The 24,073-nt window shown below is 52.6% G+C and overlaps 2 protein-coding genes across 2 annotated transcripts; one reads left to right on the top strand and one right to left on the bottom strand.

Annotated features, from left to right (window-relative positions):
- Positions 1-5,850: 5,850 nt before the first annotated feature.
- LOC136515512 (uncharacterized) lies at positions 5,851-7,535 on the bottom strand. The gene is made up of 2 exons (XM_066509079.1): positions 7,091-7,535; positions 5,851-5,990 (listed from the first exon to the last, which is right to left on the bottom strand). Exons 1-2 carry the CDS (start codon positions 7,533-7,535, stop codon positions 5,851-5,853), a joined length of 585 nt encoding a protein of 194 aa, XP_066365176.1.
- Positions 7,536-20,178: 12,643 nt separating this feature from the next.
- Positions 20,179-22,419, top strand: LOC136517097 (acyl transferase 7-like). The gene is made up of 2 exons (XM_066510618.1): positions 20,179-20,970; positions 21,073-22,419. Exons 1-2 carry the CDS (start codon positions 20,518-20,520, stop codon positions 21,937-21,939), a joined length of 1,320 nt encoding a protein of 439 aa, XP_066366715.1. The 5' UTR covers positions 20,179-20,517; the 3' UTR covers positions 21,940-22,419.
- The last annotated feature ends 1,654 nt before the right edge of the window (positions 22,420-24,073 follow it).

The following is a 24,073-nucleotide window of genomic DNA, read 5'->3' as shown; positions in this document are numbered from 1 at the left end:
TAAATATGTATTGACATTATCGTAAATTAGTATATAAAATTATCGTAAATAGAGGTGGCTATGGAATAACTTATATATATATATATATATATATATATATATATATATATATATATATATATATATATATATATATATATATATATATATATATATATATATATAGAGGTGCGGTGGCAAACGTTTAGCAGGATGTACGCATGCACATATTGATATCATCGTGACTATTCAGTAGTACGTGACTAGTGAGATCACCATTCGTACGTTCTCATCCAACCATGCAAGGATGCAACTCAAAGCCAAAGCAGATGATGGATCACGGCGTGACGCTGGCACGGGGCACATTCACACACCACACACCACACACCTGATGGATGAGGTCCTGATGAGCAAGAGCGGCGGCATGTAGTACAGCCGCAAACGCAGGCTCTGCATGCATCCTCGTGCGCGCGCGGTGAGTGTGATCCGTGAGACCAGAAACGAGATGAGAAGCTGAGCTTTTTCATCATGCATGCATGGCCCGCAGCCCCGCCGTCCGGGGAACAGGCAATACTGTCGCTCTCAACGTTCTCCACGGGGTACGGTATAGTATGCCGTAGGCTTGCCTGCTCAATTAATGCGGACTCAGGTTTCAAATTGCACGGAGATTTCCGTTTCGACATGGTTTTTTTTTCATAATAATATATTCCACCATTTTTCTCTCCACATTAAATAAGCATGTACACTATTCCCTATCCATCCATCCAAAAATAGACTACACGTCTCACTTTCCAAGAGGTAAAATCAATATCAAATTTGACTATTTTTTTAATAAAAAAAATAGTACAAACATCTATGCTTTGAAATAGATTTACCATGAAGTCTTATTAAGTGATTAATTAATCTAATGATACTTATTTAGTATCATAAACGTTAGTGTCGGGTACCACAAGAAGGGGTCCCCTAAGCAAAAACCAAAAAAATCATTTAGACCCCGTCAGAATCAAAGCCGAGAGACAACTATTGGCCAACCCCTGGTCTTGTCCGAGGCCATCGACTCTCCGCCTTGCTCGAGGCCACGCACGAAAGGCCTCAGACGGCCTACCGAATCTCTGCCTCGTTCGAGGCCTCGCACGAGGGGCCTCGGACGGTCTACCGATTTTCCGCCTCGCTCGAGGCCTCGCACGAAAGGCCTTGGCCGAGGAACCGATTCTCCGTCTCGCCCGAGGCCCCGCGCGTACAGCCTCGGACGAGATGCCGATTCTCCGTCTCGCTCGAAGCCGGCTCGGCAATAACTCCATCGCCTCTGCCTCGACCGATCTCCACAACAGAGCGTCGCGTCTAATTAATGCGACCAACCACTCCCGCAACATCAGACGGACGACGACTCGACACAGCAGAGCAGCTGACGAGACGGGAAGTCGCATCAGCACCATACCATCCAGGACAGGACAGGGCAGGGGTTACCGGCCGCTGTGCTCGGTATTGTGCCCACGACCAGCGCCCGTACTGCACTGTGCTACCTAACCCCTGCTCCAGGAACAACGCGGCGTGCGGAGTCAAGTCCAGGTTACTATAGCCTCGGAATCAATGTACAGGACCAACTGCTCCCCCCACGCCTCGGCAATCTACTTCAGGGTCTCGGCAACCTCGGGATTCGCGCCCGCCGAGCCCCCCACGACGGCTTGGCCTCGGCACCAACTGAGCCTCGGCTCTTCACGCGGTCAACACACAGCGACCAGCACGTCGCCCGCCAGGCCCTGCGTCAAGCTATCACTGGAGCTCCCACGTCGCACAGGATTAGATGTGACCGGCGCGTTGCTCCGGCACTTCAAGGGCAGGACCACTCCATCAACCATGCCGCCACAGTAATAGGCTACAGGGCTCGAACATGCCGCCTCTGTTCGCACGACGCCACGTAGCTAACACGTGTATCACCTATGTCCCCCCTTCAACTATAAAAGGGAGGGACCGGGACCGTTTCAAGGGGACCCCCGAGCTCACGAGATAGACGAACACGTATAGGAAAAGGATAGACTTACTCTCACGCTCGCACACTCAGTCATAGACGGGCTCATGAGGTAGACGAACACACGTCCAATACTCTGTAACGCGCACGTTTCCCCGCTGTCTGAGATCAACATCTCAAGCAATCCACGCCGCTCCATGCAGAGACCTGGGACTAGCTCCCTCTCTCGCCCTGCTTGTAACCCCCTACTACGAGCATTTCGGTGCAAGGAATACAAGATCGATCTCTTAGACTGGACATAGGGCACCTATCGCCCGAACCAGTATAAACCTTGTGTCTCTTTGTATCACCATCCGGGATTAGGGGCACGCAGTATATTTTCACTAGTTGGTTGAGGGCCCGCCGATCCAAAACACCGACAGTTGGCGCGCTAGGTAGGGGATCTACTGCGTGTCATCTTCGTCGTCCCGACAAGTTTCGGATGGCAGACCCCGTGCGACCACTGTGTCTCGGCACGATAATCTGGTTCAAGAGCCTAGAGTTCATGTCTCTAGGACATGAGTATGATATGGTACTCCTCTCACCCAGAGTCCCGCTAACCGTTGATGACGTCACACCCCAGCAGCCCAGGCGCAGACGATGCCCGGGCGGCCGCTCTCGTCGCGCTCGCCAAGCGCGGCACGGGCAGGACCACCCCGACACCACGCAAGCTTGGGGTGACGTGCCGCGCTCCACCGGTATCCCACGCCCAGCTATCGGCACAAGGTCCCTGGTTGGGGACCTGTCTAGCCTGAGCTTGGACAAGGGAAAGACGCCGGTGGCGTGCGGCGATGCCCCGTCATCAAGCTCTGCCCCGCCACCTCCTGAGGAGTCGACTTCGGTAGAGCAAAGCCTGGCAATGGCACCATCCCCGTACCCCTTCGGGTTGAGAAATGCCGCCGCCACCTATGCTTCTGCCTACGCTTCTGCTCACGCAGAGCCCTCAGGACGCCACCAACGCTTCGCCCTCGACTTCGACACCATGACTTCGACTCACACCCACGCTGACTCCTCGGAGGAGGACGAGGCGTGGGCTGGAGCGGACTTCTCTGGACTTCACGACCCTGAAGCCATACGTCGTTTCCTGGCCGCGAGTGACTACTGCTTCGGCTACTCCGACTCTGACAACGAAGGCACTTACGATCCCACTCGTGAGTGCTTCCATGTCGGACTCAGGATACCAAGCATAGGCGATGAGGACGAGGGGGTAGGCAACCGTTCTCCGCTTCGCTAGGGAGCAGGCGATGCCACACCTTCACGCGTTGTCCCACCGGCAGTGCAGAACGAGAACCTTGCCCCCGGACAACTTTGACGCCCGGACCTAGAGCGGCTCCATGAGCTTCAAGCCAAGGCCGAATAAGACTGACTCCTTCTGCAGCAGCTCCAAGACACTCTCGAGCAGGAGCAGCAAGGTCACGGTGATGGCGAACGAGCCCAGCGGAGGGCCCGCGACGTCCACCACCGCATCAACGATGACGAAGGGGGTGAGCAACCCCCAATCTTCAATCGCGCTAGCCAGAACGTCGCGGCTGCGGCGATGCTAGTCCGAACGATGCCTGATCCCTCTACCATGGAGGGGTGATGGGTCTGCGGTGAGCTCCAGGATCTCCTCGAGACCGCCGCGGTGCAGCAGGCCAAGAGTTCTGCCTCCCGACGGCGCAGAGGCGCCTCGGACCTTCCCACGGCACCGCCTCAATAGGATAGGGAGGCCTCGGTTCGTCCCAAGCCTGCTCGGGCATCGACAATCAATAGGATCCCCTTGCTGCACGACCGCCTCGGCAACCGACGCGAGGCGTAGGGCGACCATGAGGTGGTCAGTAGGCGACGGCGCCACGATAATGAGGGGCCCGCCCGGGGCTACCATCCGCACCGAGGTGGCCGCTACGACAGCGGGGAAGACCGCAGTCCTTCCCCTGAGCCATCTGGTCCTCGAGTCTTTAGCAAAGCCATCCGTGCTGCTCATTTTCCGAACCAGTTTTGGCAACCAGCCAACCTCACAAAGTACAGCGGCGAAACCAATCCCAAACTTTGGCTGGCTGATTACCGCCTGGCCTGTCAGCTAGGTGGCACGGATGATGACATGCTCATCATCCGCAACCTCCCATTGTTCCTGTTAGGCTCAGCGTGAGCCTGGCTTGAACATCTCCCTCCCTCACAGATCCATGACTGGCGCGACTTGGTAAGGGTCTTCATTGGGAACTTTTAGGGCACATACATGCGCCCTGGGAACTCCTAGGACCTCAAAAGTTGTCGCCAGGGCCCGGACGAGTCTCTCCGAGACTTCATCCGGTGCTTCTCCAAGAAATGCACTGAGTTGCCAAGCGTTGGCGACTCGAAAATCATCCAGGCTTTCCTCTCCGGCACCACCTGCCGAGACCTGGTCCGAGAATTAGGCCGAAACGTGCCGACCTCGGTGGCCGCACTCCTCGACATCACCACCAACTTCGCCTCGAGCGAAGAGGCTGTTGGGGCCATCTTCCCCGACAACGACGCCAAGGGGAAGCGGAGGGACGAGGCCCCTGGGGCCTCGGCTCCCCACCTCTCCAAGAAAAAGAAGAAGGGTCGCTAGGGGAAGCAGGAAGTCCTCGAGGCCGACCTAGTCGTGGTCGCAGAGCGCAAAAATCCCCGAGGCCCCAGAGGCTACAGGCCTACAATGAGCAAAGTAACCGCACCGCCCACGAAGACTCCCTCGACCAACTGGAGGAAGCCCGAGACGTTGCGCTGCTACATTCGGCCAAGTACCAGCAAGCCCGACGATGCTATCAAGCCCAGCGCATTCGAAGCCGAGACCTGAAAGTGGGCGACCTGGTGCTGAGGCTAAGGCAGAGCAACAAGGGCCGCCACAAGCTGACCCCGCCATGGGAAGGACCGTACATCATCGCCCAAGTGCTGAAGCCCGGAACCTACAAGCTAGCAAACGAGAAGGGCGTAATCCTCACCAATGCTTGGAACATAGAACAACTACGTCGCTTTTACCCTTAAATTTCCAAGCATTGTATATATTATTTCTCAAAATACAATTAAAAAATGTTCTTTAGTTGTTCTAATCTTTCGAGAAACCCCCGGGCCCATCAAGGGCCTCAGCGATACGATAACTCCATTAGGGAGACACGGCTCTGCCTCTGTAGAACCGAGCCTCCCTCGGGGGCTAGAAGGGGGGACTCCCCCCTAAGTTCCACGCATCATTTTTTAGTCATTTTTCGAAAAAAAATTCCACGCCAGGCCTCTAGCACGCTCTGACAAATCAATTATAAAGAACCTAAGGACCGAAAGTCTGTCTCAGGGCCAAAAGGCCGGACGAGTCATGAGACGGCCTACGCCTTCGGGCTACGGCACTCCCTCACCACCTTTTTGCCCTAGGGACAACTTAGGCTCCGAGGAAGTTTTTTGCAAATGATATGTTTAGAAATAAGACAGAGGACAGAGGCTCAGAAATACAATAAAGAAAAACGATTAAGAAATGTAGACGCACAAATACTTTAAAAAGGCCTCGACGGTCACCAGCGTTATGATATGGTAACGTAATCCCTAATCTATTTACATGGCCTCTGGGTCCTAGGTCAAGGCTCAGGGTCTCCAGCATCGGCGAACAGCGTGGGAGGGACCACCTCCTCTTCGAACAGCTTAGCCAGCGCCATGCCGGGGCCCTCAGCCGCCTCCATCAGCTTCGTGACCTCCTCATCGACCTCCTCGTCATCATCGGGCAGGACATAGCCATTGCTGATGGCCTCGAGGTCGACGCCGATGTAGTGCGAGGCGATGATGGCCAGGGCGCGCTTGACGCCCGTGTGCAGCGCCCCTTGGAGTCGCTCGCGCACTTGGCCGCTCAACGCAATCAGGCAGCTCCCAAGGGAGCTGCCCGACTAGACCCCCTCGACCTCTAGGGCCTCACAGGCGGTACGAGCGGCGCTCCGCAGCGCGGTGTGCCCCTCGATCTCGGCCTCGAGCACCACCTGTACCGCGACAGAAGCCTCAGCTGCCCAGGAAGCCTCCTTCTCCAACCCTGCACCAAAACAAATGAAATGGGGTTGAGCGCAAAGGAAAATAAGCCAAATAGGGGTGGAGGCCTATGGGACTCACCCTCGGCTTTCTCCTCCCAACGCTGGGCCTCGACCCGAGAGGCCTCGGCTTTCTCCTTCTAGAGCTGGGCCTCGACCTGAGAGGCCTCGGCTTTCTCCTTCCAGCCCTGGACCTCGACCCGAGAAGCCTCGGCCACCCTGGAAGCCTCTTTCTCCAGCTCTGCATCACACCAGGGAGTTAGGAGTCGAACACAAGAGAAACAAATAAAACAAGGAGAACAGGACTCACCCTTGACCTTTCCCTTCCAGACCACAGCATCAGTCCGGGAGGTCTCGGCTACCTTGAGGGCCTCTGCCAGGGCGCCTTTCGCCAGCAGGTGCGCACCCTGATCCACCCCTAGCTGCCCAACGAGGGCCTTGGCAGAGGTCGTCGCCTCTTCAGCCCGAGACCACAAGGCGTCCCGATCGCCGGCCACCCGAGTCAGCTCCTCCTCTAGCTCCTTGACCTACGCCACCAAAGGGGCGACCTGCTCCTGAGCCATGGCCACCTTGGCCTTCATATCGGCACAGCGAAGGTAGAGGTCCTCCACCTCTGTGCTCCGCGCTGACAGAAGCTCGTTGGCGTCAGCGAGCAAGCCCTTCTGCCGCTGGAGCTAGTCCCAGATGTCCCTCTCCCATTGGAGGAACAATGACTTCCTGAGGGATCGGGTCTCGAGCTCCTAGATAGGCAGGACAGGGGTCATGCACTGAAAGAAAACTCAGAAAAAGACAACACCGCACGAGAAAAGAAGGCGCGTACCTGGGCGACCTCGGGTAGATCGTCGGTCACAATAGACAGCATTGTCCGTAGCGACCACTCTGCCAGCTGGCGGTATTGCTCAAAGGCGTCCCAGCGCCCCCCCTCGCTCGGGTCCTCAAGGGCGAACAGAGGCTCCTCCTCAGGGTCGTCTCGGCTCTGCCACAAGACACGCGGGTGATCCCACCCGTGGGGCTTAGGTTGTACCCACACAAGGGTCGAGCTTCCCTCGCCAGAGTTCGGAGCTGGTAGCTCCATGGTGCTGGCCGCCTCGGCATCCGCCCCCACCTTCCCCCCGGGAAGTATCATCGGAGGAGATCGAATGAACCTCCACTTCCCGGACGCTCTCCCACAATGGTGATGGGCCTTGGACCAGGGGCGGTACTGAGGCCTCCGCCACCTTCATCTCCGCTTCCTGGGCTGCCAGCTTCACCACGCTCACGCTGGCCTCCGCCACCCCGGTCTTGGTGGTCCCGGGGGCTCCGGCCTCTGCCACCCCGGCCTCGGTGGTCCCGGGGGCTCTAGTCTCTGCCACCCCGATCTCGATGGACCCGAGGGCTCCGGCCTTCGCCGCCTCGGCCTCGGTGGACCTGGAGGCCCCGACCTCCGTCGCCTCGGCCTCGCCCTCGATGGCCTCGGGAATCCGGGGGGCCTCGGCCTCGCCCTCGATGGCCTCGACAACTAAGGGCGCCTCGGCCCCATCTGACTCACGGGCCTCAGCCTCACGGGGCATGGGTGCACCCTGCCCCGCCTGTGTCGGGGCCGCCTCGGCAGCCTCTCCTTGGGCAATCGCCTATTGTATGGTAGCTTGCGCCTCCACCACCCGGTGGGCAGTGGAGCTGGAGCTCACCTTAAGCGCCTTACATGGTGCCAAGGCGGGCACCTCCACAAGACACTTCTGGCTAAAGATAAGATACTTACGGGGTCAGCATACGACCGAAGAACGAACGGGAGATACTGCAACTCCACCGACAAAACGCTTACCTCGAGCGGGGATGCAACCGCTTTGGCACCGTGACCCTCCTCTGCAACGGCGGTGGCGGTGGCGGTGGCACGGCCTCTATGTCCGCTGGTGCTGGCCGGCTCTCGCCGGACTCCAGCGCCCCCTTGATCCTCTGTGGGGGCAATTGCGTCGCCCCCATCGCCACCTGCTCCACCTCTGCCGCCGAGCCCACCGGGCTGACGACGCGTTTTCCTAACGCTCGTGCCTCGGGCGTGTCGGCCTCGGCCCTGGGGTGGGCAGTCGCCGGCCTCGAGGCGTCCTCTCCTTCTCCTGGGAGTGCTGGGTTGCTCACCGACGCCCCGGGCGCCGTCTCCCTGACGTCAGGGAGATGGTCCAATGGACCCCGCCCCATCTCGCTCTCATCATCTCCGTCCGAAGCATCCGTCGACAGTGACGGCGACGGAGACGACTCCACTGGGAGACCGTCCTGCCTCTGCTGCCGGTGGCGCTTCTCTAGTCCCTCGCGCGCAAGGATCTTCCTCATGCGCTTTGCCTCCTTAGCGTCCTTCTGCCTCTTCTGCGCCTCGACGTGCGCTCGGTTCACTGCCCGCCACGCTGCGTCCTCAGGAACGGGCGGCGGCGAGGCTCGCATGTCTCTCATCCCCTATAGGAATGGCGAACGCAAATAAGGGACTGGAAAACAGTAAGGAACGAGGAGGCCTCGGGGGCCACAGCAGCACGTGACTTACCAAAGAAAGGTACCCCTACGATGGGCGCATCGCGAACGGGGTCAGACCACCGATCTTTAGCTGCCCCTCCACCGTCTCTCTCACCCGACGAAGAATCTCCTTGTCGGAGAGGGCGGAGGCGGACAAATGGATGCCCTCGATCGGCTCATCCGGTCTTATCTCGAACAGGCGCCACCGCCGAGCCATCAGCGGTAGCACCCTCCGGCGGTGGAAGGCCGCCACGACCACAGCCGCCGTGAGGCCATGGCCGCGTAGCCTCTCTAGTCCCTCCAGGAGCGGCTGCAGCTTGGGCTGATCTTCCTTTGGGACGCCATACCTCCACTTCTCCGGACAGCTCTCCACGATCCGCCTGGTGTAGGGGGGAAGTCCGCCGTCATCGTTGCGGAGGTAGAACCAGCTGGTGTACCAGCGGTGATTGGTTGACGCGAGCTGGGCTGGGATGTAAAGGTGCTGACGGTCCTAGCGCACTTGGAGAGTGCAGCCACCGGCCCTCACCGCCTTCCTCGTGCCCGTCATGCCTGTCGGCTTGGTGGTATGCCCCGCCCAGAAGAGGTGGAGCCACAGCTCCTAATGGGGAGCAATCCCCAGGTACCCCTCGCAGACGGCGATGAAGATGGCCGCCTACGCGATGGAGTTGGGGTTGAAGTTGTGGAGCTATACACCGTAGTAGTGCGGGAGCGCCCGCATGAACCGGTCCGTCGGTAGGCTAAGGCCGCGCTCGTGAAAGGACACGAAGCTCACAACGTAGCCATCGCATGGCCTCGACTCTGGCTCGCCCAATGGAGCAATCCACTTTGGCCTATTGGGGTCGGTAACCGGACAGAGAAGGCCGTCGTCGACGAGCGACTAGAGCGTCTCCATGGAAACATCGGACCGACCCCAAGGATCTACCTCAATGACAACAGTGTCGGCCATGAGTGCGATGGAGAATACAACTACGGCGGTAAGCCTGCCTCGCTTTATCTCTCTACCTCACTCTTCTCCCTTCTTCTCCCCGGCGCTCTCTGTTCCTAGCAACAACTCAAGGGCAGCAAAGGCGAATGCAGGCAAGGTAAGGAGGGGAGGGGCGAGGCTCATTGCGTATTTATGCAGGAAGGAGGTGAAACAGGCGGGCGACGAAATCGGGAAAGTTTCCCTCAGATCCGGCACAGTTAATCCAGATCCGCTTTAACCGCCCACGCACCCACCTTTCCTTATTTTATGCATGAACAGTTATGTCCCATCCACTGATAGAGCGTCGTGTCCGACCGCAACAGCGGCAGGCGCCGTTCCATCTCCCTGAGAAAATCGCCTCAAAAGGCACGCGTGCCGTTGTCAAGCCGATGGGGGGAATATCCCCCACCCGATTCCTTTCAGACGAAGAAACTAGGCGCTGAGCCCATTACAGTCTAGGGGTTCGAAGGCTGGGCCCCCGAGGGCTTCGATAGCCACCCTAGGGCAACAGAGTCAGGGACGACTATGGGCGAGTCCATGCGGGGCTAAGGCCCAAGCAAGCGAAACGCTTGGGATGCCCTAAGTCGTGTCCGAGACCGACAGAGAAGTCTCTAAATGGGATCCCACCGTAGGGAGGCACCGAGCCACCGGGGGCCATCGAACGGCCCCGGCACCCACTAGAGAAGCCCTATGGTACTCTTGGAGTGCGTCTCTGGACCGCTAGCCAACCCCTATCGAATGGGGCACGGGCCTCCACTCGACTTACCCAATAACAGCTCACCGGAAGTGTCACCACTCGCGCCCACCGAGGGTAGCCTGGCATATTCCACCCCTTCTTCCGAACGAAAAGGATGCGCGAGGGTCGCACAAAAAGCCAGGGGAACCCTTGACGGCCCCCTCGCTCCGTGCAGAGGCTAGGGGGCTCTTCCTACAAACTTGTCGAGACCCAGCGACCTAGGCTCGCACGCGAGGGCTCAGCAAACAACCCCTCCTTCCGAACAAAAAGGATGTGCAAGGGTCGCACAAAAAGCCAGGGGAACCCCTGACGACACTCTCGCTCCGTACAGAGGCTAGGGGGCTCTTCCTGCAAACTTATCGAGACCCAGCGACCCAAGCTCGCACGCGAGGGCTCAGCAAACAACCCCTCCTTCCGAACGAAAAGGATGCATGAGGGTCGCACAAAAAGCCAGGGGAACCCCTGACGGCCCCCTCGCTCCATGCAAAGACTAGGGGGCTCTTCTTACAAACTTGCTGAGACCCAGCGACCCAGGCTCGCATGCGAGGGCTCAGCAAACAACCCCTCCGTCCGAACGAAAAGGATGCGCAAGGGTCGCACGAAAAGCTAGGGGAACCCCTGATCGGCCTCTTGCTCCGTGCAGAGGCTCGGGGGCTCATCCTGCAACCATGTCGAAGATAAGCAACCTGAACTCGTAGGGAAAACGCGATAAAGGGCACCGAGCCTGTTACGGTCTAGGGGTTCGAAGGCTGGGCCCCCAAGGGTTTCGACAGCCGCCCCAGGGCAGCAGAGTTAGGGACAACTATGGGTGAGCCTGTGCATGGCCAAGGCCTGAGCAAACGATCGCTCAGGACGCCCTAAGTCGTGTCTGAGACCGGCAGAGAGGTCTCCAAATGGGATCCCACCGTAGGGAGGCACTGAGCCACCGGAGCCCATCGAACGGCCCCGGCACCCACTAGAGAAGCCCTCTGGTACTCTTGAAGTGCGTCTCTGGACTGCTAGCCAACCCCTATCAAATGGGGCACGGGCCTCCACTCGAACTTACCCGATAATAGCTCACCAGAGGTGTCACTACTCGCGCCCACCGAGGGTAGCATGGCATCCTCCACCCCTCCTTTTGAACGAAAAGGATGCGTGAGGGCCGCACAAAAAAGACAGGGAAACTCCTGATTGACCTCTTGCTCGACGCAAAGGCTCGAGGGCTCTTTCTGCAACCAAACCGAGGCCCAGCGACCTAAACTCGCACTCATGGGCTCGGCAAACACAATTAACCCCTCGCACGACGTAAGAAAAGCCCCTAGGGGAATAAATCCACTCCCCCAGGGCCTCGGGGGCTACATCCGGCGGGTGCGCTCGTGCGCACCCACCAAGGCCTCGAGTACGAAACGCCATCCCGCCAGGAGCTGCTGCGAGCCGAGTCTCATCAAAACCTCAAGGAGAGCACTCACACTCTCCCTAAGGCTCGGGGGCTACTATCGGGTATCACAAGGAGTCCCCTAAGCAAAAAACTGAAAAAATCGCTTAGACCCTGTCAGAATCAAAGCCGAGAGACAACTATTGGCTAACCCCCGGCCTTGTCCGAGGCCATCGACTCTCCGCCTTGCTCGAGGCCACGCACGAAAGGCCTCAGACGGCCTACCGAATCTCCGCCTCACTTGAGGCCTCGCACGAGGGGCCTCAGACGGTCTACCGATTTTCCGCCTCGCTCGAGGCCTCGCACGAAAGGCCTCGGCTGGGGAACCGATTCTCCGTCTCGCCCGAGGCCCTGCGCGTACAGCCTCGGACGAGATGCCGATTCTCCGTCTCGCTCGAAGCCGGCTCGGCAATAACTCCGTCGCCTCTGCCTCGACCGATCTCCACAACAGAGCGTCACGTCTAATTAATGCGACCAACCACTCCCGCAACATCAGACGGACGACGACTCGACACAGCAGAGCAGCCGACGAGACAGGAAGTCGCATCAGCACTATACTGTCTAGGACAAGACAGGGCAGGGGTTACCGGCCGCTGTGCTCGGTACTGTGCCCACGACCGGCGCCCGTACTGCACTGTGCTACCTAACCCCTGCTCCAGGAACAACGCTGCGTGCGGAGTCAAGTCCAGGTTACTATAGCCTCGGAATCAGTGTACAAGACCAACTGCTCCCCCCACGCCTCGACAATCTACTTTAGGGTCTTGGCAACCTCGAGATTCACGCCCGCCGAGCCCCCCCACGATGGCTCGGCCTCGGCACCAACTGAGCCTCGGCTCTTCACGCGGTCAACACACAGCGACCAGCACGTCGCCCACCAGGCCCTACGTCAAGCTATCACTGGAGCTCCCACGTCGCACAGGATCGGATGTGACCGGTGCGTTGCTCCAGCACTTCAAGGGCAGGACCACTCCATCAACCATGCCGCCACAGTAATAGGCTACAGGGCTCGGACATGCCGCCTCTGTTCGCACGACGCCACGTAGCTAACACGTGTATCACCTCTGTCCCCCCTTCAACTATAAAAGGGAGGGACCGGGACCATTTCAAGGGGACCCCCGAGCTCACGAGATAGACGAACACGTATAGGAAGAGGACAGACTTACTCTCACGCTCGCACACACTCAGGCATAGACGGGCTCATGAGGTAGACGAACACACGCCCAATACTCTGTAACACGCATGTTTCCCCGCTGCCTGAGATCAACATCTCAAGCAATCAACGCCGCTCCACACAGAGACCTGGGACTAGCACCCTCTCTCGCCCTGCTTGTAACCCCCTACTACGAGCATTTCGGTGCAAGGAATACAAGATCGATCTCTCAGACTGGACGTAGGGCACCTATCGCCCGAACCAGTATAAACCTTATGTCTCTTTGCATCACCATCTGGGATTATGGGCACGTAGTACATTTTCACTAGTTGGTTGAGGGCCTGCCGGTCCAAAACACCGACAGTTAATATTTTTTATATAGATTTGATCAAATTTAAAATTAGTTGGCTTCTTTGAAAAGTGAGATGTGGACTCTTTTTAAAGATGAAGAGAGTAAATAAGTACTCTCTTCGTCCCAAAATAACCACATTTCTAGATATGCAACTAGACAAGCACTTGTCTAGATGAATAGCCAAAAATACATTTTTTAAAAACAGTGGTAGTAGATTTAATTTCATAGTGTTCCCTTCTCTATCTTATTATTACAATTAAAGGGTCCCGATGGAACCCTCACACAACGCGCTATGGACAAAAAGTTCTACAGATTCGCATAAAAATAGAAAAAAATCAAGCCATTAAATAAATAGACTTTAATGTTCACTGAAAATAATAGTCATTGGTTATATCTATTTTTCAACTAGCCATTTCTATCATCTAGAAAATATCTCAAAGTAACTCCCCAACCAACATTACTAAAATAAACTAAAATATTACCAGTAAAAGATAAATAACAGTAAACTAAGCATATATAAGTCTGTAAATTACTCACTTCTTGTTGATGATATAAACTCTTGGTATTATCAAGGAATGCATAATCCGGCATATAGAGATAGGGTAGAACTCAGACATAGCTTTTACCTGTCTCTACCCAAGCGTGTGTACAAATCAAGATTTGTAGAGACTGACTATCAAATCACACATAGAAATCAATTTCTATGGAACATTGAAAACCTTGACAGCCTCTACAAATTGATTAACGAAATAAAAAAAAAAACATTGCCGCCCCACCGCACAATGTGGCCTGCCGTGCCCTGCCTCGACTCATCGCCTGTTGCTGGCGCGCTCACTACGTTTGTTTGGAATAAGCAATAACTGTTGGGTTTAAATATATTAATATGCTCTTGAGGTTTTGCATCAGTGGTCCTCTTAAATATAATATGACTTGAAGCTCCAAAGTGCAATCTATATTTATTAACCTTGTATCATTTGCTCTAGTCATCGAAAGTGCAATCTAAGGCATAAAATCTATATTTAATAAAATACAATACGAAAGTTTTAAATGAAAGGTATAAAAGTTATCATTGGTATAAGAGTTTCAACTTAACATGTTGATTAAAAATTATAACTACCATCAAGATCAATGTCAAAATCTAGATTCGTGACGTTATGAGACAATGGCTGCAACAAGAGCCACCTTAATATGATATGACTTTTTAACTAAATGCATATTGAAGCATAGAGTGTGTGCACATGGAAAAGTTATGGATATAGATGGCATGAACATATAGAGTAATTGATAGATTCATCACAACCTGATATATTATAGATTATGTTAAAAATGAAAAAAAAATGCCAAAGGAAATAGTTTTGGTTAATTATAGATTTTAATATTTATGCCTTTTTAGATTCTAGCCAAACTCGCTACCATGTTCATTAGTAAAAGATCCGTTGTGATGTCTAGTACTTCGTATGAGTTGAATCGCTACAATGTACTTCCTCCATTACAAATTATAAATTGTTTCCGCTTTTCTAGATATGTAAGATTTTACTATACATCTAAATAGAACGGAAGAAGTAAGTCATTGCTTCCGATCGAGGTGCTCTCCAAGCCAAAAACGTGATTGCACATGTTTGTGAAAACACGAAATGTGCTCATGCATGTTGGGCGTTGGCGAAAGAAAAGGAGCTTCACGTTGCAACGACCTGTTGGTTTCTGCCGGGAAGTATGGAATGGATAAATGAAGTACAGTAAGACAAATAATTTCCATAAATAAATATCCTACAACTAAAAAGAATAAAGCGTGTATATTTTTTGGTGCGACGTTTGTTTTGGTTCGTCTGTCTGCCAACGCCTGCAATCCCGCGCCCGTCGCTCCCTCGGTCAGCCTTCCCCTGCGATCCCCTGTCGCTCGCCGCCCGACCACGTCCAGATTCAGCCTCGATCTCGTGATTCCTCCACCCGCCTCCCCATCGTCGCCCACCCACAGCTGGCCGCGGCGCCGCTGCACTCGCCCGTAGCTCGCCGCGACGTAGCCCGCGCACACCCCTCCTCCAACGCCGCCTCATTCGTGCCCCTTATCCCACAACGACCGGGTGAGGTGCCGGCCTGGGCGGGGAGCAGGAGCTTAGCATGGGCGCATGGCCCTCAGTGGATCCGGAGTAGGAGGAGGAGGAGCACAGCGATGGGGGCAGGATGCACGTGTTCGGCGACCGGTGGAGTCAGGCGTCGGCCGAGCGAGGCGAGCCCTAGCGCCATGGGAGGGGCGGCGCAGCCACCACACATGCATTGTCCAGCTTTGCTCTTACCTGTACGCACTGCTTCCTTCCTCTGATCCAACCCTGTACGCACTCATCTCTTTTTATTTTCAATTAGTTCTTGATTTCTAATCGGGTCTAATTGGTTGCGAACAATGGCGGAGTTCCATTTCTTGCCGCATCATGGATAAATTTTATTACAACCTAGTCCCGCATCTGGCACACGTTTACTCAAGTGTGATGGTTCCCTTAAGTGATTCTGCCCTCCTCCTATTGCTTAGAACTCATTCATATTTAAAATTGATTTATCGTTGCAGATATCCAAATGAGATTGTGATCCACAGCAGCAGGAAAGAGTTTTCACCGGTTCCTATAGTACCTATATTGTACGTCACCCCCTTCTCCTCACCCATCATCCCCTCAATAATGTGAAACTCACGGGAAATAAAAATGTTTCTAATTCAGTTTACTGGAGTCCTAATTTATATTTTCTTTTCGTCTATATAAACTTTATAAAATTGTGGTATACTGTATACACTACTCTGTATGTGTTCTTAATGATTAAGGTGCAGACCACATTTGGCATTTCAAGATAACGAAACACATCCACTGAAGAAGGCTTAAGAGGACTGGCAGAGGGCATATGAGAGAATATAGACTCCTAAATCAACCAAAAGCTAATGAGGTTAGTGAGGACAGAGCCACCCTTTATTCTAAAAACACACGTACTTATGCTTGTTTCATTTGTGTTTTTGGGTCAACAAATTGCTCAAATAGGACATAATGAATACTTATGCTCATTTTATTTGTGTTTTTGGGTCAACAGATTGCGCAAATAGGACATAATGAATATGTTGTAGGATAGAGAGGACATTGCCAATGCTACTTACAAAAAATTATGGGCATTGTTGGTATTTTGTTATCAAATTAAAACTAAGTTCACAGTTCATCGTTTCATTAACTTTATGGTCTTTTACTTTGCTACAGGTAGAACAGTGCTTTGCTGTTCATTGGTCAACAAGCGGCTTTCATTTGTATTTGTAAATGATATAGAGCAAGCGATGAGTGATCAACAATACTAAATTGGATCTTAATGCCAATGATCTGTAAAGATGGTTTTAACCTCATATTTATTATGACCTCTCATTTGAATACTCTTAAATAAAAGTGAGCGCAAGCAACCTGATTCGGTGGTTTACTTGGTTCCAGGTTAGTCGCCTATTACATTCCCTGCATTCCCATTTACTTATTTGGTCTTTGAATCATTCATTATCTATGAAACTATAATGAAACAGAAGTAGCAGTAGCAGCAGTTCATCGGTACTTCCGGTGCCTGCCTGAGATGATTTTTGAATATGCACTTTTTAAAACGCCTATTTTTCTACGCCGGTCATGTCAATAAGATTTGCATTGTATTGCAGCAGCAACCGGTGGAGCTATTCAAATTTCTGTAAATAATGTCATCGATGAGATAAGCATGCCATTTTTTATTTGCTTGTCATCTATTCAATTGTCTGTTTTTTTATGGATTGTTGATTGGAAATTTAGGATCAATGTCAGCTACCTAGTGCTGAGTGCTTTTGCTATAGGTGGTCGATGCTTGTGTACTGGAATGCCATGCTCTATTTAATAAACTGGTTTAGGCCTCATTCGGCTTACCTCATATTCGGCTTGTTCGACTTCTTTTTTTAGGCGGAACAGTGTTTTCAGCCAGTTTTAGCCAAAATTCTGCCATCCGAACGTGGCCTTAGTTGTGGTTTCCATCTGTTGTTAGCATTTCCGAACTCAGTATTTCTTTGCAGATCACTTTAGCATTTGGGCTGAGGCGTTATAAATGTTTTTATGATTATATGATTTATATAAGATAGACTATTAGGTTGTTGCTTTCAGAACGACAAAATATTCAGAATGATGCAAGTTTACTAATTGCTTTCAGGCGTGTCCTTTGAGGCATTAGTTGCCATTATAACTTTCTTAACTTTTTTCTTTGCCGTGTGCAAGACAAAAGTTGCCTGGCAATTCTATCCAAATTACTACTTCCAAGGTGCTAATTACCATCATAAAAATTGTGGTTTTCTCAAACCTCCCTGCAAGTTTCAAGGGCTAATTCCTACAGCACATGAACATTGGTGGAATATTTATCACAGATGAATCCCTGTATTCAGTTTGCACAAATCTGAAGGTGTGCCCCTTTTTTTCCTGAATCTCAAATACTTCAGTTGCAAATAGCTGCACAAATCTGAAGGTGTGCCTCTTTATATTTTATTTCATATGGTGTTTGGTATTTTTGGCATAGCTTAAAACTATGACCTCTAATATTCTCAGTAAGGATCACCCCAGTATTCTAAAAGTTTCTGCTGTTCATATCAGGATATAGTTCTTTTTTATAAAATATTTCCTTTCCAGGACTTCCAAGAACTTAGGATCAGCCTTAAGTACTAATATTAAGATGTGTCACTTAGCTTAAACAATTTTGAGGTAATTGCCTTGAAACATTCATAATTTGTAATTTCTGTTCTATGGTAAAATTCTCTTTCAAATATCTTTGAATATGTTCACATTAACTTCAAGATGCTACTGAATACGGTGAGAAAAAAAATAAGTGGAGAAGAATACAAATAATGGCTTGTCAGCAAATTGGGGAACTTGAACGTAAGAAGCTACTTAAATATTTCCCTGCAAGTTTTAAGAGCTATTTCTTCAAATTGAGGAAATTAAAAGTAAGAATCTAGTAGGTCAAGACTGTAGTCAATTAGTATAGTTGCATGAATGACTCAATTAACAACAAATAGTACTTTTGTATGATGTAGTTTCCAAAAGCTGGGCGACGAGTACCTTTGTACGAGTGTTTTCCAGATTACATACGTGATCATATACAATTGCGTGCAACTTAAACTGTATGAAAAAATATCGTTGTTTGGTTATTTTTATGTGCATCTCTGAAATAAAACCGTGGCATTAGCACTAGAACTATACTAATTTGTTTATAGGCTATGCAATCGTCTGCTTGTTGATGAAGCCAGACGTCGCCGAGTTCAAGAATTTGCTAAGGACACTGTGTCACGTCTCATCGATTTAGATAACTAAATAATATTGAAATTTGTCGGTGCAGAATGTGACCAACTAGTGAATATTTATAGTTTTGCTGTACGTTGTGATCGGAGGTGGCCTAGCACTCAATGACACAGGATTTATACTGGTTCGGGCAACGTGCCCTACGTCCAATCGGGGTCGATTGGTGACTTTATTTCTGAGCCCAGGTGCTCGAAGTTTGCAGTGGGGTTACAAACGAGAAGGAGAAAGATGGGGTGTACAAGAGGTCCGGTCGACTCCGACCGGAAGGACCGAGCGTGACAGGAACTTCGCTATGAGCTAGGTGTTCAAACGTGTGCTTACGGTCGGAACTTAGTGGTTCTGTGGTTGTGAGTCATCGATCTAAGGAACTCTAGCCTACTAGAATCGATCTTCGATCATTCGGTCCCTCCTGTTGGAGGGAGTTTATCCCCTTTTATAGATGAAGGGGGTGGCTTTACAGGTAAGAGGGAGAGGGTACGGATGTTTTTAAGCCTTGTTGCCTACGCTGACGAGGATCGGATAGTGGTAGGCCCCCACAACGCTGTTGATGTCACTGTAGAATGTCAGGTGCATGTGTGAGATGGCGCTGTCTTCTTCATGAAGGGTTGACGTCAGTACCTGCAAAAAACTGTTTGATACCTAGAGGTATGTGAGGAGCCTCGCTATGTTCACCCGGTACGGTAAATCCTGGTGCACATACCGCTATCGATGTCCAGGGACACGCGGAGGGTTTTTACCGTATAGGAATTTTAGCGGCCCCAATAATACTGTAGTGGGAGACGTCGGCGTCTACAATACTGTTTGTATCAGGGTGGCCGCAGAGTGTTGTTCCGTGTAGGGTATGGTCCCTGGTATAGTAGTTTTGACTTATGAGCCTTGCCTTACCTTTCTTCGCACGCCTTCGGTTCCTTCCGAGCGGGTGTCCCCGGTCGGAGAAGAGCGGTGAGCAGGGTTCCTACGAGCCCTGATTGGAGGGACGCGGGGTCGGAATCGGAAGTAGGGCTTAGGGCAGGCCTTCCGATCTGAGAGGCCATCCGGAGGCGGCTAAAGCCCGAATTGGGTGCTCCAGTCGAAGAGGTGGGCCGAAGTAGCTGATGAGCGGGCGTTTGCTCTTCTTGGGCCTGGCCTTCCGGTCGGTTGCTGGACCGTTCCTTTGCCCTGTTGTTTTTATATTCTTGGACCGAGCCTTGGCGCAGAAGCCGGTCCCCGAGGGACCCTGAATTTATGAACCCGACAAAATTATTTACACGTTTGTGACACACGCTTTGAATAGATGATGGACATGAATTTAGTTTAATATAATAGTCATTTTATACATTTTTATTGGTCAAACAGGTTCAAAATATGTGGATTAAGTAATGTTTGTCTGACATATTTGATTGCTTTATTTAGTTTGTAATATCGAAGACTTTTTGCTGATATAAAATATTATTTTAACCGTATCACGGAAATATCTATATAGTAGAGTTTATGAGCCTGCGGTGTCGTGCTCTTAGTGACTGTTAATTTTATAAACTTTGTTTTTTTATTAAATATCAGTTTAATGTTTTATAGTATTGTTATCTTATCGTATGATCCGTGTGATTTTAATATAAAAATTTATTTATCTCGTAGCAACGCACAGACACACTACCGAGTATTAAAAAAAAAGAGAGAAATGAAAACGGACTGTGCGCGTGCGGCCATGGTGGACCCGTGGACCCGGTCCATGTGACTCACGTCCTCGTCGACAAAATCGGGCACCCTTCCTACCGTTACCCATCGGCCATCGCGCACCGCTGCCGCTCTGCAGGGCTGCGACTCCTGCCTCTGGCAGTCTGTCCACGTCCGCGTCCGGCGTCCCCCCGGCCGCCACCACCGTGCGCCAAGCCGCCAATCCTCCCCTCCCCCGGAGCCCCGCGCCGCTGATCCACTCCGTCGGAACTCACCCATCTATATAAACCACCACCACCTCCCGCAGTTCACTTCACCTCGACAGTCACAGGACAGCGCACACCCCACCCACAACCACCACCGCTTCTCCTCCCGGAGGCCAAATCCCAATCCTCCCAGGCCAAGGGAAAAGGAGGGAGAAGACCCTCCCCCCTCCTCTCCCTCTCCTTCCGGTGAGGCGGTGAGCCATGGAGCCGGCGGCAGCGGCGGCGAAGACGGTGGAGCGGCTGGCGCAGCGCCTTGTGCCGCCGGCGGCGGCGACCCCGACGGGCCCGCACCGCCTGTCGTGGCTGGACCGGTACCCGACGCAGATGGCGCTCATCGAGTCGCTGCACGTCTTCAAGCCCGACCCGGCGCGTGACGGGGTGAGCCCCGCGGCGACCATCGAGCGCGCCCTCGCGCGGGCGCTGGTCGACTACTACCCGCTCGCCGGCCGCCTCGCCGCGTCCGAGACCGCGGGGGGCCTGCACGTCGACTGCAGCGCCGAGGGCGTCTGGTTCATCGAGGCCGCCGTGCGGTGCCGCCTGGAGGACGTGGACTACCTCGAGTACCCGCTCCAGATCCCCAAGGACGACCTGCTCCCGCACCCGCTGCCCAGGCCCAGCCACGACGGGGAGAGCAAGCTCATCCTGCTCGTCCAGGTGGGTTAATTAATTCCAGCTGCATTGTGCGGGATTGCCTCCGTTCGCCGTGGATTTGGGATTCCCAGCCAGCTCTCTGACCGCCGCCCGGATTTCGTGCAGGTGACGGCGTTCGCGTGCGGCGGCTTCGTGGTGGGGTTTCGGTTCAGCCACGCGGTGGCGGACGGGCTGGGCGCGGCCAAGTTCATGGGCGCGGTGGGGGAGCTAGCGCGCGGGGCGGAGCAGGTCTCCGTGTCCCCCACCTGGGCGCGCGACGCCATCCCGGACCCGCCCGGCGCGCTGGTGGGCAGCCTCCCGGACCCCACGGGCGCCAAGCGGCTTGAGTACCTGGCCATCGACATCTCCGCCGACTACATCGACCACTTCAAGTCGCAGTTCGCGGCGGCCACGGGCGGGGGGCGGTGCTCGGCGTTCGAGGTGCTCATCGCCAAGGCGTGGCAGAGCCGCACCCGCGCCGCGGGGTTCGAGGACCCGGCGGGCACCCCCGTGCAGCTCTGCTTCGCCATGAACGCGAGGCCGCTCCTCGGCGCCACCCGCCTCCCGCGTGGCGGCGCGGGGTTCTACGGCAACTGCTACTACATCATGCGCGTGGCGTCCACGGCCGACAGGGTGGCCTCGTCGTCCGTCACCGACGTGGTGAAGATCATCAGGGAAGGGAAGAAGCGGCTGCCGTCGGAGTTCGCGCGGTGGGCGGCGGGGGAGGAGGGCGCCGGCGGCGTGGACCCGTACCAGATCACCTCCGACTACCGGACGCTGCTGGTGTCGGACTGGACCCGCCTGGGCTTCGCGGAGGTGGACTACGGCTGGGGCCCGCCCGCCCACGTGGTGCCGCTGACGAACCTGGACTACATCGCCACGTGCATCCTCGTCAAGCCCTGGGCCCACAAGCCAGGGGCCAGGCTCATCACGCAGTGCGTCACGCGCGACCGCGTCGAGTGCTTCCACGACGCCATGGTGGACATGAACTAGCGTCCTGCGTCCACCACGGCCGTCGCCTCCGGCAGCCCAGCCTCCCGTTTGTTCATGGGTTTCTTGTTTTTTTCTCCTCTCATCAGTTACTGTGGTAATTAGCAGTGGGTATAATTACTAATCTAAGTTCGTAATATTAACGAGACAAGCTGAGCTGACTCGTTAGCCTAACGAGGCAGTTCGAGAGCTGGCTCGATATCCAGCCCTATATGGGGAACGACAGGTAGACGGCTAGGTAGTAGCTGGCAATAGTGGGATTGGTATTGGGTTCCTTATTTCCTTTGGATGTCGTCTTCTTTTGTTGGTGTCGGGTGCAAGTACATGGCCTTTTTCTTTTCTTCTTCTTTCGCGTTCTTTGGGAGCTTTGATTGAAAGAAGGATCAAAGCTGGACTTGGTGGGAAGCCACCAACTAGTCTGCCCCTAAGTATCATACCATAATAAGATTTTAATTGTAATAAAGTATTCAAATCTTTCTTTTTTGTCAAATAGTACTATATACGAAGTAGTACAAGACAGGCGATCTTATAAGTTTCAAAGGAAAAAAAAAACGCTGTGATGGGTACATACTGCATACAGACAGCCCCACTGCATACAGACAGCCCCTCTAATTTTAGCGTGTGAAGCTGTGACTTTCGATATGTTGATGGTCTATGTGTGCAATTAAGGGTACGTTTGGTGCTAGGTAAGCTCTGAGCGGTTTCGACTTACGTTCCTCCATGCTATATCCTCCGTGCATTATAGCGAGAAGTCTTGTTTTCTCTATTTGCTCATAATTAAACAGAGAGTCGATGGAACTATCAGTTTTGCCTTCACCACTTTGGGCTCCTCCGCACACTGATAAGGAACCAAAGCCATTCATTCAAATTGTGTACAATACGATAACTAAGGGCAGTTCCAATGAAAGAAACTAGTAGTTTCTATAACATAGGATACCGTACCAAAAAAAAGTACTGCTTTCCAACCCATGGTTTCTATGAGTAATAATTATTTTCTCTTTCTCTCTCCCAACTCTATCTTCTTGCTCCAATGGAAATGCGGCACGAGCTCCCTAGAAACTTGTGGTTTCTCCCCAATGGCGATTTCATGGTTTCTTGGTGCATTGGGTCAAGAGAAGACCTGATTTCTTCATTAGGAAACAATTTCTATGATTTTTGCTCTCTTTCTTCATTAATTACGGTGTCATGTCAGCGTTTTACCTACGTGGTAAGTCATTTAATGATGATAGAAACCATCATCAATACACCATTGGGACAGCCTAAGAAACCAATCATCGGTAACACACTTAGATTACTCCCTCTCCGTCTTAAATTATAATTCATTCTATTTTTTATGAGTCAAAGAATCTGGTGACGAAATCGAGTTAATTATAGCGCACAATTCGTGCATCCAGGTCTGGTTCACTTTGCAAATTTTTTGAACCCGATGAATAGTACCACTTTCGTTTTATTTGGCAAATATTGTCCAATCGTGGACCAACTAGGCTCAAAAGATTCATCTCGTGATTTCCAACTAAACTGTGTAATTAGTTATTTTTTTACCTATATTTAATACTCCATACAAACAGCTAAAAATTGATGTGATAGAGAAAGAGTAAAAAAACTTAGAATTTGGATGACATCTGAACAAGGGCTCAGTAAGGATAGCCGCTGCACGCACGCAGACGCAGAGAGTCCGCATTGACCAGTCCATCGGTCCGCCGTCTACGTGCGGACCAGAGAGCAGGGGTGATGGTCGTCGTCCAGGCAAGTTTTCATGCCACGACCTGACCACTGTGCAGTGCAGGCTGCCTTCGAGCTCAAGTGCCGACAACGGTCTACGGAAAAACCGGAGAATTTCCCCCCTATATTATATAGTATTAAGTCCACTTTTGATCCCTTAATTATTATGTTGATCTAATTTTAACTCTCAACTATAAAATCGTCTAGTACCGGTATCCCAACTGTCAAAACCGTTTACTTTTAGCACTGGACGAGGACAAGGCTGTTTTGATCTATCTTTGAGCGGTTTTGACATGTGGGGCCCGCGCGTCACCCACTCATTCCCTCCCTCTCCTCCCTCCAGCTCAGCAAAGTTCATTCCGGTGGAAGCGAGCCCGTGCGTCATCTCGCCCACCTCCTCCGCGTTGAGCAGCAC

The sequence above is a fragment of the Miscanthus floridulus genome, chromosome 17 (genome assembly GCF_019320115.1).
Source record: "Miscanthus floridulus cultivar M001 chromosome 17, ASM1932011v1, whole genome shotgun sequence".
Lineage (NCBI taxonomy): Eukaryota > Viridiplantae > Streptophyta > Magnoliopsida > Poales > Poaceae > Miscanthus > Miscanthus floridulus.
The sequence above is the reverse complement of the archived record's forward strand: the minus strand, read 5'-3'. Positions and strand labels throughout refer to the sequence as shown.